Source organism: Marmota flaviventris, chromosome 6, assembly GCF_047511675.1.
Source record: "Marmota flaviventris isolate mMarFla1 chromosome 6, mMarFla1.hap1, whole genome shotgun sequence".
NCBI lineage: Eukaryota > Metazoa > Chordata > Mammalia > Rodentia > Sciuridae > Marmota > Marmota flaviventris.
In genome coordinates, this window is record NC_092503.1 from 110,749,338 (window position 1) to 110,767,102 (window position 17,765).

General features: G+C 54.5%; 1 protein-coding gene across 1 annotated transcript in view; it reads right to left on the reverse strand.

Moving 5' to 3' along the window:
* Ttbk1 (tau tubulin kinase 1) overlaps positions 1-17,765 on the reverse strand; it is a 36,238-nt gene that overhangs the window by 8,393 nt on the left and 10,080 nt on the right. The window contains exons 9-12 of the mRNA XM_027950534.2: positions 17,392-17,546; positions 16,271-16,502; positions 15,856-16,031; positions 12,628-13,189 (exon numbers count right to left, since the gene is read on the reverse strand). Coding sequence (XP_027806335.1) covers positions 12,628-13,189; positions 15,856-16,031; positions 16,271-16,502; positions 17,392-17,546 — 1,125 coding nt within the window. The remainder of the gene's footprint in view (positions 1-12,627; positions 13,190-15,855; positions 16,032-16,270; positions 16,503-17,391; positions 17,547-17,765) is intronic.

The window sequence follows — 17,765 nt, forward strand, 5'->3', positions numbered from 1 at the left end:
GTCTTTAATAAGGATTTGGTAGTACACAAGCTCTCCGGATTGTCTGCATGAACATACCAGGGACTTAAAAAGGCACAAGATCCCTCGCACAGCGACGCGTGACTACGGGGCGCCCCCACCCCCGCCCGTGCGCGGCCGTGTGCGCGTGGGTGCGTGTCCGTGTCCCACCCCTGTGGCGGCGCCGCGCGTGTGCGTGTCGGTTTCAAGTGTTGGATTTGTACAGTACTCGCAATCTAGGGGCAGGGGTGCTCAGTGCATGCTTTTCTACCCGGGCCCGGGGGGGGCCCCCCCGACGCCGCTATGTACACTAAGGAGGACGCACCCCGGAGAGAAAGAGGAAGAGGAAAGAAAAAAATAAAATAAAATAAAGCGTCCCATCTTCGTGTGTGTGTGGTTTTGAGTTTCTCGTGCATGCTTATGCTGGCCGGGTCGGGAATAGTGCAAGCGTATATTACAGTTTTATTGCAGTACAAAAAGGGGGGTCGGGGAAGGATTTATGATGGGAGGGGGAGGCTCAGGAATAAACCGGCTGGGACTTGGGACCTCCGGGAAGGTCCTCTCGCCAGCCCCTTTCTCATCCCTCGCTCCTCCCCCCACCCGAATTATCTCCCGACGCCGAGAAGGGGATACCCGGGTCCCTGGAGGGAGGGAGCTCAGCTGGGCCCCGGGACTGAACTTCCCCATCCCGCCAGTCTCACTTTTCGTGGGGCAGGGGACAGCCCCTCTCCTCGCTCAATACTGTCAACTCTTAAGGGCCCGGAAGCCCGCCCCTCCCCCACAGAAGCCCCTCCACGTCGGGGGAGGGGTCGACGGAGCAAGTGCAAAGGAAGCAGATGTTGGTCCCTGAGTTTTATTTTGGGGGATGGGGTTGGGGGAAGAGCTGGAAGTGGGGGTGTGTTTGGGGACCCCCAGGGCCCTTAGTTTGTGGATGGGGTGGGGCAGAGGACGCAGACTGGGGTGTGGACAAAAAGGGGGTGTCGGGTGGCTCTGAGAGACCTAGGCTCAAAGCTTTGCTCCCTCTCAACTCTGGGCTCTTTGGCATCCAATTGCAAGGCCAGTTGTGGGAGCCGGCAGCCCTGTGGGCGGCGAGGTAACGGGACCTGGGGTGGGGCGACGGGCCTGCCAGCAGCCCTGGCAGGACGAGGGGCGAGTCCCGACTGCTCCCCGCCTGGCCCGGGGCCAGGGACGCGGGGCCGGGACCGGCCGAGGGGAAACGGAAACGGAACGGAGCGCGGGAACAGGGCGGCGGGGAGCGCTAACCCAGGTTAAGTACTTAGCAGCAGGCAGCTCGGCGGGCGCGGGGGCCGGCACCAAGTCCCCGCCAGGCGGGGCGCGGGGCTGGGACTGAGGCCGGGCTGTACCCTGGTCACGCCGCGTAGCAGCTGGTTAAAAAGACCGAACGTACATTCTTGGTGCGACGGCCACGAGGGTAGAGGCAGGGGCCAGGCGGAGTGGGGAGTAGGGCGGGTCCCCAGGGAGGGGACCGAGCTGGATGTGGCTGTAGGAGTCCCTTTACAGTTAGAAACTTGCAAGAGGGGCCCGGAAGCGCTCCGGACCGGGCTGCTAGGGTGCTGTTGGGAGAGTGGATGAGTGGATGAAGTGTGTGTGCAGCTTCAGAATGAATGTGTGTGTGCGTGTGTGCGCGCGTGTGTGAGACCAGCTGACCCCCACTCCCCCAGCCTATTCAGGATGGGAGGACAAAGGGTGGGACTGCCGGCAATAGGGAGTAGGAGAGGAGATCTAGAAAGGTTCCCACAGTACTTGGGGCTTCATTCCTCCCCCCACCTCTACTTAGGGGAAGGGGGCACTTAGAATCAGGGGCATCCTAGGCTAGGAAGCCCAGAAGGTGGTACATGAGAAACAATAGGGATATGGCCTTCAGACTGGGAGCCTTTCCCTTAGTGAGAAGGATGCTTTAAGCTTTCAGAGGCTGACTATGGGGGTAGGCTGGCTCCTGCCCCTGGGGTTGGGAGTGTCCCAGATCTAAGTGGAGTTTGGGGTTCAGTGGGGTGGAGTGGCATCAGGTCCTCCTTAGGGGTCCATGCTTCCATCCCTAGGTACCAAATCAATCCCGGAATAGCAGAGGACACAACATTATGTGTGTCCCCATAGCGAGAGCACCCCCATCCAGAATCAGAGCCACATCCTCCCTTAAGCATGATCCCTTCCCCTGACCACCCCATTCAGATAAATTGACATAGCTCCTTTTGTCTGCCTCAGTGACTCCGGCTCCTCCCACTCCACTGCAGAGACAGCACCCAACCTCCCCAGATAAAGGAACCTAGGCAGGGAAGAGGAGACACACGGTAAGAAGGGTACTGGGACCAGCCTGGCTCAGAGGTGCCACTATTCTGCCACCCATTTGACAGGGCTGGGTGGGTCTTTTTTCCCCCAAATTGAAAATGCAAAGGGAGAGTGTGGGGTTCAGGATATTAGGGTGGGGGCAAGAGTGCTGAGTGGTTATTGCTATGACAAGCTGCCTTGAGTGCATGTGGGGTTGTGTATTAGTTATTGATAATTTAATAGAACATTTTTCACTGACCCAGAGTCCTCACAACACACTCTCTCCCACTGAAAAAATACCGGTTCCACTAGGTGGTCCTATTCTGATCACCACAAACAAGACCCGTGGCCCCACACACTCAGGCATGTCCACGTGACACGTATACACCACACACACCACACAGTCCTGCTGGCTGAGAACTGCCTTCTCTAAGAAGCCCAGCTGGTTTGAGTTCCTGGGAAGAACGCTGCCCCCTCTACTGCAGCCCTGGCTGTATGTGCATTGGGGAGACCTTCAGGCTCCTGGGGCTTATGAGCTTGGGTAATCTCTTCCTGGAAACTGGTTTTGTTAGGCTCACACACAGATTTTTCTTTTTTCTTTAAAAAAAAAAAAAACTGTTCTGTGGTCTGTGTGTAAATGTGTATGTGAGTGTGTGTTTTAAATTATATGCCAACAATTCAAAATTGGGAGATTTCACATAAAAATTGGAAGACAGTGACAACTGGTCTGAGGATAGTGGCCAGGGTGGAGGCTTCCTGTTTACCACAGACCCCAAACCTGTCATTTCCATCACACTCCTGTATAAGTTGGTAACACTGGCTCAGAGTCCCCTGATCAGTGCTTAGCAATGCCAGTATCTCCCTGGCTGTGAGCCCGACCTCTAGAACCCCACCAGTACCAAGGTCAGGATTCAGAGCACCTGTTTTCTCACCGAACTTAATCTACCCATCTAATTCCCAGGACTGCTATGGGATATTTGGGGCCATGTGGGATTGAGGGGGAGGGGTCCTGGAAAAACAGGGTCCAGCCATTTCAACTGACCCCAGTGCTCTGAAGTAACCTGCATCTGGAAAGAATGGCTCAGAGACAACTTGTCTCTTCCTATATAGCTGAGGAAGGACCAACCAGAAAGGACCATAAATAAGTAAACTACTATGCAGACAAAAACATTTAAAAAGTCCTACAGAACATGATCTTAGTTATTCAGCATTGGCAGGCTTTCCTATAGGTTTGTGTAAATGAAATGTTCTTATTAATTCATTAAATGCAGTAATACTGGGATCTACCTCATAGGCCTATATGAGGTTCAAATGAGTTAATATTGTAAAGTGCTCAGATCATTTCCTGGCACATGATAATAAGCATTGTGTGCCAGTGACTATTAAATAAAAAAAATAATTGGAAGACACCAATATACGCAGGGTTTGAGTACACCGTATGAGAACATCGTTTTCAAAGTACAACAAAGTGCTATTTGAGCTGGCCACAGTGGTGCATGCCTGTAATCCCAGATACTTGGGAGGCTGAGGCAGAAGGATTGCAAGTTCAAAGCCACCCTGGGCAACTTAGCCAGTTGCAAAGATAAAAAAATAAAAAGGGCTGGGGGTGTAGCTCAGTGGTAGAGTGCCCCTGGGTTAAATCTCCAGTACGGGGCTAGGTAGAGGACTGTCTGTTTTCAAAGCTAACCATGGGAGGCTGCATGCTTTCCCCAAGCAGGGTACCGTTTCTGGAAACATTCTGACCTGCTTTTTTGGAAAATCCTATAGAGAAAAAGAATCTGACAACACCGGAGGCTCATAGCACCCCTATCTAGCCTGGGAACCTGAGATGGCTGCTCAGCCCTTAACTAGGAAGGGGCTCTACCCAGCTCTACATGGACGTGAACTCTAGTGAATAACTCTAGTGATTAAAATGACCTTAGAATTTCCAAAAGTCAAAGCCATCCTGAAAAGATAGTGTTATCAAGACCATCTCCTGTTAGCTCAGAGCTTTATGGCTTACAAACACTCCTCTAACACAGAGGATATGCAAAAGGATGTCCCCCAAAGGACAAAATATTTTGAATCATGGCCTTGCTTTAAAGGACACAAACTCTCTCACAAGGGTCAGTTCAGGGTGTGGGAGTCTGAAAACTCAGCCCACCTTAGGATGCTTAGCAGGTCCTCCACCCCCAAAGGCTTTGGAAACAGTAACATATACTTAACACTAAAACAAGGCTGGAGCCCATGCCATCATCTTTGATAAGTCACAAGGCACTTTGGGATCTTAGAGTACCTCAAGGTCACCGAGATGAAGATCTGCTCAGGGTTGGGTGGTAGAACTTTCTGGAAAGGAATGCCAGATAACAGAGTGCTTGGTTTTGGGGAGCCCCCGTGCTCCACCTATGGAGTGGAGAGTGGGCACACTCCCCTCAAATCACCCCCTGCCACCACTTGGGGAGGATGGGAAGCAGGCCAGGGGGGAGAGGAAAGAGAGGGGGGCAGTGCGGGGAGGAGGAGAGTAGGGATGCAGTTCATCCCACCCCCTCACCTTTGTGCTTTTCGTTTTCTGTTCTTTCTCAAAGGGTCTACCAGGACCCCTCCCCTAACTTCTGGGCAGGCTGTGGAGCCATCCAGAACAGCCCTGGGATGACAGAGGCTTGTGTCTGGGGAAGTTCAAAGTGAGCAGTCAGAATGGAGGTGGGGATGAGACTTAAGTATTAGGACCCAAGTCTGGCTTTTGTTGCCAGATGAAAAAAATGCTCTTGGCCCAGCCATTCTCATTTTAAAAAAATAACAATTAAAAAAAAAGATTTTTCAAATTAAGTGGGTGCTATGGAAGATGATCATAGCCACTGGGCCATATCACAATGCTGGCCATCTGTAAGGACAGCTAGGCTCCAAGACACTGCCCACCACACTTACAGCACCCCCCTGGCTGAAGCAGGGGCCTTAACTCTACTCTAACCAGAGACATCTGGGGAGTTGATGGATCATGGAGTTGGGAGAGAAGGAGAGATCAGAGGGAGAAGAGGGTAAAGAGAGGAGCCAGGATGAGGGTAAGTGCATAGGAAACTATCAAGAACCATACAGACATCTTTCTGGCTCTCTCTCTCTGTGTCTCTCTCTCTCTCACACACACACACACACACAAACACACACACACCTGTAACACTGTCTGACTTCAATGGGTGCCAGTCACATTGTGGTCTATGCAAATGACACTCTCTGGAACCGTGCAGGGCATAGCCTGAGCATCCATCGATGGCAGTCTTGCCACAGGTACAAACACCCATGACAAGCACACTCACACTCACAAGTGTGCATGCATGCACACAAGCACACACACAGGATCTCACTGAAATAAACATTTTTGCAAATCTTCAGGTCTCTTCCCCTCCTTAAACAGGTACTACCTTTTCTGGCACCCTCTTAACTACAACCCCATTCCCCAAGGAACAGAGCTGCTGCTCGCATGGGCAGAAATGAAGAAAGGGAAACTTGGGATCCCTGCAGTGACAGGTTCAGGGCTGAGAAATGGGCAAAAAGGGCATGAGCAATCAATCATTTTGATCCACATTCATCTCTAGATCCCACTGATCTGCCTACCTCTACTCTGTCTTCACCACCACCCTGGGGACCAACCAGCTTGGCTGAGCACCTATAGGAAGAAGTCACCTCCTAAGAGGGACAGAGGTGAGCTGCTCCTCCCTGGGATTGGTCCTGAGACACCAATGTTGCTATGAGCACAGAGGTCTCCCCAGGTAGCTCCTCATCCTTAACAATCCCCTTATCTGCACTCTTGTCTAGACAGGTCCCCTCACTGTTGGGTTCCATTCTGCCTTTAGGAACAGATCTCTGACCCTGACCCTGCTGCACCATCCGTGGCTCCTGAAGAGCTGGAGCTAGACAACCAATCCTAGCAGTGAGTGACAGCACATAAGTCTTGGGGAAGGGGCAGCTGACCCAGGACTGAGCCCTGGGCCTTCTGGGATAAGATGTGTGAGGAAAGTGACTGGCCTCCGTGATGATGGCGTGGGAAGGGCTCATCAGATCACAGGGTTACCCCCTCCCCATCACTGAGTATAGAGACACCTCCTCACCACACCCCAAGCTTGGCCTCAGGCCGCTATCCCATCCACAAGGCCACGCACCCTGCCCCACGCCGATAAAAGACACCAAACACAAGCCCACTGCCAGCCATTCAAAAGTGGGTCAGACCCAGCCATGCCCAGAGATCGCGATTAAACGGAACAAACCCCAGGCCAGAGTGACTCTGGCCCTGTACACCTCATCTCTGACAACCTGGTTTCCACTGGACCCCAGACCCAGTGCCCCTGCCCTGTCCTCAAAACTGCACCGCCAGCCCCACCCCTTCCAGCACCATTTGGCTGGCACCTAGCAAAGGGAGACGGTGGGGGGTGGGACGGAGACTGGGGGGCAGGAGTATTACAGTACCTTGGGCCAACGTTCTAGGGGGAGCTGTATTGCACGGTGGGGTGGGACGGGGTGTGTGTGGTGTGATTATTGCGTCCTGGGAAGGAACCGTGGTCTCTGCCTGCTCCCCACCCCCCCCACCTGCCCCCTCCAGGAGGGGGGGGGCCCAGCCTAGGTCTTGTGGGTGAACCGGGCCCACACCTGCTGCAGCTGGGACCGCGAGATGCGGAGCACCGAGGGCACGAGTCTGTGGTTGCCGGCGGCGAGGGGCGCGTGGCGCCGGTGGGGCGCCCGCACGGGGCTGCTCTCGGCCGAGCGGCTGCGCTGAATGAGGGAACCGGAGGAGCCCGAGGAGCCGCCGCCGCTGGGGTGAGGGTAATGCTCGGTCTCCAGCGTGGAGGAGGAGAACACGGAGGACGCCAGTCGTCGCAGGGGGCTGTACCGCGGGAGGGAGTGCCCCGAGAGTCTGTCCTCCTCCAACTGAAAGAGACCAAGAGAGTGGAGGGAAAAGAGGCGTCAGGCACAGACTCGACAGCTGGGCCACCCACCGCTCACAGCCCCTGCGGCGCTGGCCTCCAGCGCCCTGTCCTGAGTCTCCTCTGGGCACTTTTCACACCATGGTCTCCCAGCAGAGACCTTGGTCACTCACCTGCTCTGAGAAGCTTTCTTGACTTAGCCCCTGTCTAGCTGGGTTCCCTCCACCAGGGGAACCTCCCCCTCAGGAAGGCCCTCTGCCTCTGTCCTAGCCACCTTGGCAGGGTGCTGCCTCTCCCCCCACCAGGCATACCTTCCTTGCATACTTGGCACCCCAGACCCATCACAGGACAGGATCAAACTCTCAGTGACAGCGGTTGGACTCTGGAGTCCAACGACTCATGTTTTAATGTCAGCTCTATCACTTACTCTACCTGAATGACCTCAATTTATTTGTCCCTCTGTGCCTCAGCTTCCTCTTCTGTAAAATGGGATAAGAATCCAGGTGCAAAAAATCCAAAAACCCAGGTGCAGTGGCACACACCTATAATTCCAGTGACTCAGGAGGCTAATGAAGGAATATCACAAGTTTAAGGCCAGCCTCCTCCCAACTTAGCCATGCCATCTCAAGATAAAAACAACTGGGGATGTAGCTCAGTAGTAAAGGTACCCCTGGGTTCAGTCCCCAGTACCAAAAAAAAAAAAAAAAAAAGGTGGGTGGAGAAGAATGGTCCACACCTCATAGGGTGTGGGGGCCAGGTGTGTACACTGGTAGCACTTAGATAGTGCCTGCCAGAGAGTGAGTGCTGTATTCCTGAGCCACCTTAGAATCCTTTAAGCCATTCTTGAGAATGAGGACAGGAGTCAGGAAGAGGGGCAAATCCAACTCTAACTCTCTCTGCTCTCCCCAAGGAGCCTCCAGGCAGGCAGCAGTGGAAGGAGCAGCTGCCTCCTCAGCATCAGGAAGAGTCCTGCCCTTGAGCTTCTTGCCCTCAGAGGGAAAGAAGTATCCCAGGTGCATGGAGTTGGAAATGGTGACCTGGGTGTCACAGACCTTTCCCATGCTGACCCCTAGTCCTCCTGGGACTAAGGTCAGGTACTTAGCTTGTATTGTGGCAGTTAGGACTGACAAGGCAGCTCTAGGGGTGAAGGAGGAGGGTACTGGGGACACCCAGCCCCATCTGAGACCCATCTGCCCTTGCTGGTGTCAAATAGGGACACAAGAGACTTGGCATGGGACCTCCTGCAGAGCAGGGAGAAAGAGTATCAACTGCCCTACCTGCTTCCTCTGCCAGTTTCTTCTAGGCCAAGTCCCATATGCAGTAAGGTTAGGAGCCAAGGCCCACCTGGAGAGACTGAGGGGCAGAGGCACCCACAGGCCCCTTCTCACAGCACATGTGGGTGCCTTGAGTTGAAAATCCCAGCCAGAATTTGTCAACTGCCAGGGAGATTTTCGAAGCTGACAATGAGTCCCAGCAAGCTGCAGCCCTTCAGGCCAGGCACTCCTGGGGCCGGCTACCTATCCTCAACTCTCCATTGAAAAATCACCCCTGTGACAACACCTCAGCTTCCCACATCCCTGTCCTAGCAGATGTGAGTTCTCCATTCTCCTCCTGATGACCCTGATTATAAATGTCCACCTCTAGACCTTTGCACCCCGTTTGACTGAGCTCTGTAAGCACAGGACTGTGAATGAAGCCTCATTCATCTTTGTCCCCTAGTCCCTAGATCACTGCCCAGCTCATGATGGGGAAATATTTTGGTGGCTTCCCAGCAAATGTCTGTGTACTCTGGGAAAGCTGACCAGCTGTTATCAGTCACACCCATCAAAGGTGGTAAACAGCTCTCCCCCAAATCACACGCTTGCTGGCTGTGTACCCTCTGCCCTAGTTGTCTCGGCCCTTTCTAACTTCCACCTGAAATTCCCTGAAGAAGAAAGCCAGGTGTGTGTAAAGAAATCTCTCTGAAGTACCGCATCACGCACACCGAAGAACAACAGGTGCTTAACGGTACACCTGGTCCCACAGGATTGTCCTCCAGCCCTCCACAGGGGTAGGGGATGGAGCTGCAGTGTTTGCCAGCTCTAGGGAGGGATTCCTTACAGAAAAATGGCAGGCGGCGGGGTGGGGGTGGGAGGCTGTCCCTATAGAAACTTCTAGTTACCCTGGAGGTGGAGAGTCCCACCGGCTGACCTCCAGTGTGCTGTGAGGATAGGAGCCTCCACCCAGCCCCAAGCCAGGCTCAACAGTCCACTCAGGGTCCCAAGGGAAGAAGGAAAAATGTCTGCCAGTCCAGTTCTCCCCCTTCCTCTGCCCTTGAAGTAGGGTCTTGCTTATCAGGTAGAACATGCCCTTCCCACCTTTCCAGCCACACACAGAGGCGACTGTGCACTCAGCCGTGCCCACAGGCACATCTGCCCACAGGGCCAGCCAGCTGGCATGCACAGATGTGTGTATGCATACACACACACACACACACACACAGGTGCCAGGCACCCACTCTCTGACCCTGAGCAGACTGTTTCCCCATCCTGTGTTGCTTCTCTGCTTGCTCAACAAACAGACCTGGACTCAGCCACCTGGGTCCAAGTCCTGGTCCTACCATGTATCAGCTGGTGACACTATGCTAAAAACAGCTGCCACGAGCCTTACTTACAGGGTTGCCTGTTCAGGGTGTGGTTGTGAGGAATGCACATAGAAAATGTGACAATGCCTAGTGTCAAGTGCCAGCTGTTATTGTCTTCAGAATTATTATTCTCGTTGTTGTTATCCTTCCTGCTCTGACATGCCAGGCGTCCAGGCATCCCTACACACTCACAGCCCCCTACACTCCCCACGAACCTGCCGATGCGTGTGCTCACCAGGCGCACATCCACCTTCTAACCCACTCCCACGCTCAGCCGACACAGAAATATATACATACACGGTGACAGAATGCCACCAACCTCAGTTCTGCCCACCAGTACCTCATCCCACAGACACATCATGGCCCCTTCCATGCTGAGAGCAAGACCTGAGCCCAGGCTGGCTGCATAACAGACCTATGCCTACTCCCCCGAATCTCTCTCTCACTCCCTTAGCCAGAAGTCCCCAAAGTGAAGATGGTTCCCAGAAATCAGGGAAAATCTGAAGATGAGAAAAACTTCAGAGATAGCTCAGCTCCCTCGCTGTGAGATCCAGAAGGGGACAGTGGTGACTGTTCCATGGTCACCAGGTAAAGATGAGCAGAGCCAGGTACAGACCGAGGCCTCTGACTTTACTTTGGGCTTCCACCTGCTGTCATTTTTTTTTTTTTTTTTTGGTACTAGGGTTTGAACCCAGGGACGCTTAACCACTGAGCCACATCCCCAGTGGGGATATTTTCTATTTTAAGACAAGGCCTCACTAAGTTGCTAAGACTGGCCTCAAACTTGTGATCCACCTGCTGGAATTACCAGCATGTGTCCCCATGCCTGGCTGCATGACTGTTTGGGGAGCTTCCTTGACTTCCTGGTGGCACAACCTATGATCACACCTGTCTGCTCTGCCGCCTCTGCTTCCTGGCATATGACAAGAGTTCAGGGAGTGGGGAATGAGGAAGCAGGGGAGTCAGAGGCATCAAACAGACCTTGATCCTCTCCTGCTTTCCTGGTGCCAGCCCTGATGGGAAAAATGACCAAGTCCCAACACAGCTGGGCCAGTCCACATCCTGCCAGGGCCAAGCCTCCAACTCAAGCCAGCTGGTCCCCATTTTGAGCCCCCACTGTACAGGGAAAGGTTGGGGGGTATACTCCCCAAGATCCTGGTTCAGAGATCCTCTCTTCTAGCCAGGACCTCCACACAGGGATGATCCCATGCCCACAGCTGCCCTTCCCAGGGGACCCATGTGATCTCAAACCAGGCCTGCCATCTGAGCAAGGGGCAGAACTGGCCTTCAGCCCTGTACCTGAGGTGCACGCCCTTTCATGGACCATCCAGTGGAATAGGGCACCGCCCCCGAGCCCTTCCAGCATCACTTTCATGGCTCTCCCCAGCCCTTCTGAGGAGTTGTAGAGTCCATTTGGCACACAGTATAAGAGTTTATGTCTACTTTCCAGGTCAGAAGTCAGCCTCCACCCACCACAGAGAAGCATGGCCAGGCCAGTGGCTTCTTACCTATTCTGAAGCTCTGTCCTTGTCAGAAAAAAATAACCACAATACCATGAGACACGCTCAGACCCTCATCCTAGCATTTGAGATTTGACCGCCATCTGGCCCCTCCCTGCCCTTGCCATCTTGTCCCTCAGTCCGCCCACACAAGAAGGTAACACCACAGTAAGGCTGGGCCCTCCCAGGGACCTCAAACACACCCACCTCTGTGCCCGATCTAGAACCGCCTCCACTGTCCCCACTGTCCCCTGGCTCTTGGGGCTGTTCCCTGCAGTGAAAGCTGCACTGATAGTAGAAACAGCCTCCTCTCCACTCCTTGTCAGCCCTCCCTTTCCTGATTTTGGTGACCCTCTGACCCTCATGCTCCACCCATGCTCTGTCCCCTCTTCCTGGTGATTATTATTAGTATTTGTCATTATTAAGGGCTCCCTTCTTCTCAGTCATCTAGATGTGTTTCCTAGCTTCTGTCCTCATGCTTGGGTCTCCCCACCCTGTGCAGTCCTCTTGGGTGACATCACCCATTCCTGTGGTTCTCAGAACCTGAACTCTGAATCTCCAGGTAAAGAGCTTCCAGGTGAGCCTCAGGTGCCTCCAGGCAGACATCCTTCAGATATTGGGAGCTTGTTATGTCAAACTCTGAACTCCCTTAAGAGGCACTCTATCACGGCACGGCAGCCCCCCCAGAGCCCTGGGCATCCGCCAAGACACCCCTCCCCATCTTCTGCTCCATCACGGCCCTTCTGTCCTCTCCCCAATGCCTCTTGGCTCTGTCCACCTTGCCCCATGTCCACAGTGCCCACCCTTGTCCAGGCTGCCAGTGTCTCTCCTGTTACTGCCTGTCAGGTGGCCTTCCTGCCTCTAGAACCCATTTTCCACACAGAAGCCCAAGAGATCATTCAAAAGTACCAAAGTGATCATGCCACGCTCCTGTTTAAAAGCCTCAGCTGGCTCACCACCCCTCCATGGTGCCCACAGACCCTGTCTCAGAGCCCAGCTGCTGCCACGTGCATCAATCAGTGCGGTGCATTCTGACTGCTACCTCCAGGCCTTTGCACATGCAGTCCCCTGGACCTGGGAGGCCTTTCTCCTGCTTTGTCACCTGGATATACTGCTCACAACACAAGACTCAACTCAGAACTTGGAGGGCACTTCCTCTAGAAGCCTTGCCTGCCCCCGAGGCATGGTCTCGGGCCCTTACACCTGTTTATCTCATTACACCTGAGACTGCTGGGTTCCCTGGCAGCAGGGGCTGCACATAGAGCACTCCAGGCCTACACATCAGGACTCGAATCTGGGGACAGGAAGTGGGGTGCAAGCCCAACCTTACCTGTCTCTGTGGGCCTGTGGGATCCGACTCTCTCCGTCGAGGGCGGGGTCCCGAGTGCAGGGGCGAGTGGGAAGGGCTGCCAGGCGTTGGGGGCTGTGATGTCTCTGACCGGCCATCAGCCTGGCTCAGCTGAGGTGGTGGGGGCTGAGGCGGCATCTGCCGCAGGTCCTCCTCAGCTAGTGTCTGCATACTGCGTCCCCGGGGCCGAACAGTAGGCTCTGTCCCCGGCCGCCGCCGCTCCTCGCCCTCCTCGGGCAGTGGCCGCAGCTCCTCAGGCTCCTCGTCTGTGGTGCCCGATGTGCTGGGCTCAGCCCCAGGAGGGAAGTCCTTGAGCTCTGTCTCCTTGTCAATGATGACCCACTCCTTGCTGTCAAAGTCCTCCTCCTCGGCCAAGGGCACCGAGCGGAAGGCGTTGCTCAGGGCCTCCTGCTCCACGGAGGCTGACACGTCCATTCGGCCACTGGCCTGCCGGTCAGCATGGCCCGTGTCCACTGAGAGCATCTGAGCCGGCTGTGAGGAGCAGGCCTGGCGCGAAGGTGATCCAGGCAAATCCATTCGGGACCTGTGGAGCACCCACATAAAACTCAGTGCCAGGCCTCTCTGGAGCCCCAAGGATCCCAAGCAGGTGACAGGGTGGAGTAGGACTCCTACTCCTGACCACAGCACCTCTTCCCCTCTGGGCCAGGCCCAGTCACCTCCTGCACTGCCACCCTCCACCCTCACTTCCTAAAAAGACTTCATTAGTTCCTTTGTTCATTCATTTAGCAAATACCTCTGAATGGTTACTGTGATCCAGGAATGTACACATGCAGAAAATCAGCTCTGGTTCCTGTACCTAAGGAACACTGGCTGTTCTCCAGGCCTCCCAAGGGAATCTAACCTTCCTAAAACCAGCTGATCCAGTGCTCCTGCTGTATCCAGGGCAAACACAAACAACGGGCTCTTGAGTCTACAGACAGCTTTGGAGCCTTTTCTACTGCTCCGCTGCAGGCCTGCCTGGCTGCTTCCGCTCACTCCAGGAAGGGCCTGTTAGCCCAGCTTAACAAACTCCTCAGCCCCAAGAACCAAGTCTGCCTTCCTTAGCCTGGCACTCAGGGCCCTCCCAACCAGGCTAGGCCTCAGTTTCTCCATTCTCTAGCCAGATCCATCTCAGATTCACTTACTTTTCCTAAACTGCCCACATTCTCATACCTCTATAACCTTACATATGCTGCTCCCTGCACACAGCCTGGACTCCACTTGGCCTCCCTCCCACATAGCCTGTCCCTCTACCTTTTTTTCTGTGTTTGGATGCACCTTTATAGGGAGCCTTTCCCATCCTGTAGGGAGGGTTATTTGCCTCCAGAGCACCCTGAGCCCCCCTCACTACTGGACTTCAACTATCTGCCTTCCCATAAGGCTGTGAACTCTCAGGCATGGACAGACTCCCTCCAACCTATTACCTCTGGGGCACGATCCAGCCTTGGGACATCTCTTTGTTATTACTTTGAACTGTGCTGTGAATCTGTGAGTTCTTCCAGAGCTTCTCAGTTTGGGGTGATGCCAGCCCCAAGATGAGGATACTTCTGGTTATACAGTAGTGTGTGTGGAGCGACAGGATGCTATGCAAGAAAGAACTGTCATCTGCTGAATGCCGGGATACCCCTTTGAAGACCTCAAGGTATAACTCAACTGGGGTCTGGACCCTCTTCTCATATTTGGCTGTGGGCAGAGGGCTGACTTTAATTCTCCCCCCAGCACCGAGCCTGTGTGTGGTTCAATGGCTCTTTAGCTGCAGAGGAAGGGTGCAAAACAGGACCACCGCAGCCTTTCTCAACATACTCCTGCCCAGCCTGCATAGAAACTGCCGGATCCAATTCTACTCCATATTTTTTATCAATCTGTTAGTGAGACTTAAAATAAAACACCACCCAGTGTCTCATATTTATATACCCCTGTCAATGGCGGCCATCACTTCTTTTCTTGAGAGCATAATTTGTTTTGATGGACATAAAGGAAAAAGATGGCATCAAAGGAAATGAGGTCTGATCCGTGTGTGCGTGCACACATGTGTGTTTTGAAGACGGGGCCAGAGAGATAGGCAATCCAAACCTCATCTTCTCCATACTTTCTCCTGCTTCCAGTGCCCCAAAAGCAGCCCACCCTCTGCCGAATGAGATCCTAAACCTTTCTGTCCAGAAACTCTCTCCTCAGCCCTCTTCTTCCCACTATTCCTAAAAGTAGGGCTCACTATGACCCAAACCAGCTTGCCCATTGCTGGCCAGAAGCAGGCAGTTCGCCAGCACTGTCTTGCTCAGGGCTCCTCCCCCAACTCCACTCACAACCCTTCCAACTGCCCTTGCTCATGTCCCCATGTCCAGAACTCTCCATGCTGAAGGACTTCAGGCTGAATAGCATTGAAAAGTGGTCTTTAGAGCCTAGCAGGTCAGCCCGTGAGAGAGTGTGAATGAGGACTAACTTGGGCAAGTCCACACCCCACAGAGGTTCTGTGCATCTTCCTGGAGGTGGAGTACATGTAGGGGCAAGTCCAGGAGGGACTATGGCTGAGATGGGTGACAAGAAAAGATGCTGAGTGTGTGTCAGAAGGTCATCCTCCTCCACTGAAGGAGTGAGTCCTGATATGGAGATGGTCCAGGGCCTACTGTGGGGCAGAGCCCACTCTGAGGCCCCAGAAAGGCAGGAAGCATCTCACCTGGTGTTGTCCCATCTACTAACAACTCTGGTGGGGATCCAGCCCTGGCCCCCCACAAGCCACCCCACACACAAAGTCAGCCCCCAACACTCCCTCCTACCAGCCATGTTCCTGCTGGTCCCACCCTCACTCTGACTTCAGATCCCTCAGGCCTAACCCCCCAAACTGGCCTGTCCTCTCCTCCAGCTGTTCCATGAACCCTTCTTCCAGGACCCCTACCTTCAGCTGCTCTTGAGGAATTTGTAATCAGTGATTAGGAAAGTTCTGGAAGCGTGCCCACCCACCAACCCTCCCCACATTCCTCATGGACCCAACCTAGCATGAGCTGAGACCTCTCTGGATGTCCCACGCCCTCTCCCAGGCCACCACTGACCCCAGGCTGAGTCTGAACCCAGGCTGAGCATAACTGTCAACACTTCCCAGGGACTCCTCCCACCCCGCCTCTGCCTCACACCTGACCTTTCCTGCAGACCAGCCATGTGAAGGTGCAGGAGATCACGGGGACCCTTAACCACCCCCTCCAGTGGCAGACCCACCTCCTCTCATGTAGCTCCACCCGCCCATCCGCCGTGGAAAGCCTCTCCGACTCAGGGCTGTTGACCCTCCGGTAGCGTAGAGAACGCACTGGGGTTGTTGGGGAATCTGGGGGGGCACGCACAGGGGAGCTGGGGACTCCCACACCTCGGCTCTGCTCCTCCTCCACACAGGGGGTCTGCAGGAGGGGGATACAGTGAGTTGGGGCTGACAGGTGGCTTTCTCAGGGTGAAAGGGATAAAAGGATGATGAAGCTGATGGATCAAGGTCAGGGTGGTGGAGGGGACCAGGAAATGCAGGCAGGGCAAGAGGGCCAGGACTGGGCAGAGGGCACTGTGGAGGAACAATGTGGGGGACCCAAGGGTTGGGAATCGGGGTGAGGGAGGCCACCTCGCCCTTCTCCCTGGCTGCAGTTACTTTGCCGATGTTGATGCGGAGTTTGTTGCGGTTGACATCCGTCTCCTCCCAGACTTCAGCCTCAGGACCCCCAGGGTGGGGGACAAGGTGGGGGCTAGGGCCCAGACCCTCAGGGGGCCTCCCAGGCAGGATTGGGGGTGCATTCTCCTGGTCACTCAGGTGCTCGCCCTGCAGCACGTCCTCCGTGTTCTCCCGGAGCAGGTCTCCAGGCACTGGGGTCACATTGACCACCCTGGAAAGGCCAGGACGGGGCCATGGGCAAGGTTGGCAGGGGTGCCCTCTTCTCCCAAGGCCCCTCCTACCAGCACAGGCCCTGGAGACCCCCGAGCGTGGGCACAGAGGAGGCCTAGCAAGGAGGCATCCTAGGCTCATCACCATCCCTGGCCCACAAGTCCTCTGAGACCATATCACTCAAGTTGGCAGGGTCATCAAGGAGACCACTGGGGACTGGCATGTCCCAGTTCTATTTACTCGAGAGATCCTGTGGTTTTCAGAATTTCTAATGGCCCTCAGTGCCCGGCTTCCTTTAGACCTAGGAACAGGCCTCAAAACAACCACCTTGGAGCTCCTCAAGCAGCCTGGTTACCGAACCGTACACCATAGTGTGCTGGCAAATCTATGGAGTCTCCCTCCTAAATGTGGCCCTGGGTTAGCCATTCTAGTCCAGCCCCTCCCCAGACCTCCTGACTCTGTGCCTGTCATGTGGTCCTGAAATTGCTGACCCAGCCGTCACTAACATCCAGCAGGAGCACTTTGAAGGAAGTCATGGGCTGACTTCTCTCTTAGTCCCTATGGGGCCCCCAAGGCATGCTATGCAAATTAATGAGTGATGAGAAGGGAAACTATGGGGCTCTGGACATTTCACTTAGGATTCCTTGTTCCCCAGGGATCTAAGGTCAAAAACTCCAAATGAGGAGATCACCCACTCTGCTTTCAGATCAAGGACTAGAGTTGTGACAAAATTTCCTGAAGCTCCAGAACTCTGCTTGTGAGTACCAAGAATTGGAGAGACAACTGAGCTTGTCCAGGTAGGAAGAGGAGGAGAGGGCTGGCTTCTCGGCAGTGGCTCCAGGCAAGAGCTGGCCTGCTGCCCACCTGCCATCACCCTTCCTGAGACTTACCCAAACATGGCTGCTGTCTGCCTGGTGTTCTGCTGGGGCGGGGTGGAGGTGCTCGTGGACAGGAGGGCATCCGTACCCGCCTTCTCCCAGTCAAAGGCCTCATTCTCAGCAATGCCTCTCTCCTTCATGCTGTTCTCAAACACCGACATGATCAACTGCAGGGGGTGGGGGTGGTGGGAGGACAGAGAGGTGACCTGGGGGCTAGCCAGGTAGAAGGGGCAGTTGCTGGGATCATAGGGAGAAGAGAGGGGACTTCCAGGACAGGATGGGCCTACAGGGGGCATTGGAAGGAGAAGGGCACATTGATTTTAAATGAAAACATGCACAAGATATGCAAATGAGCATGCAAATTATCATCTTGGATTAAGCCCCAC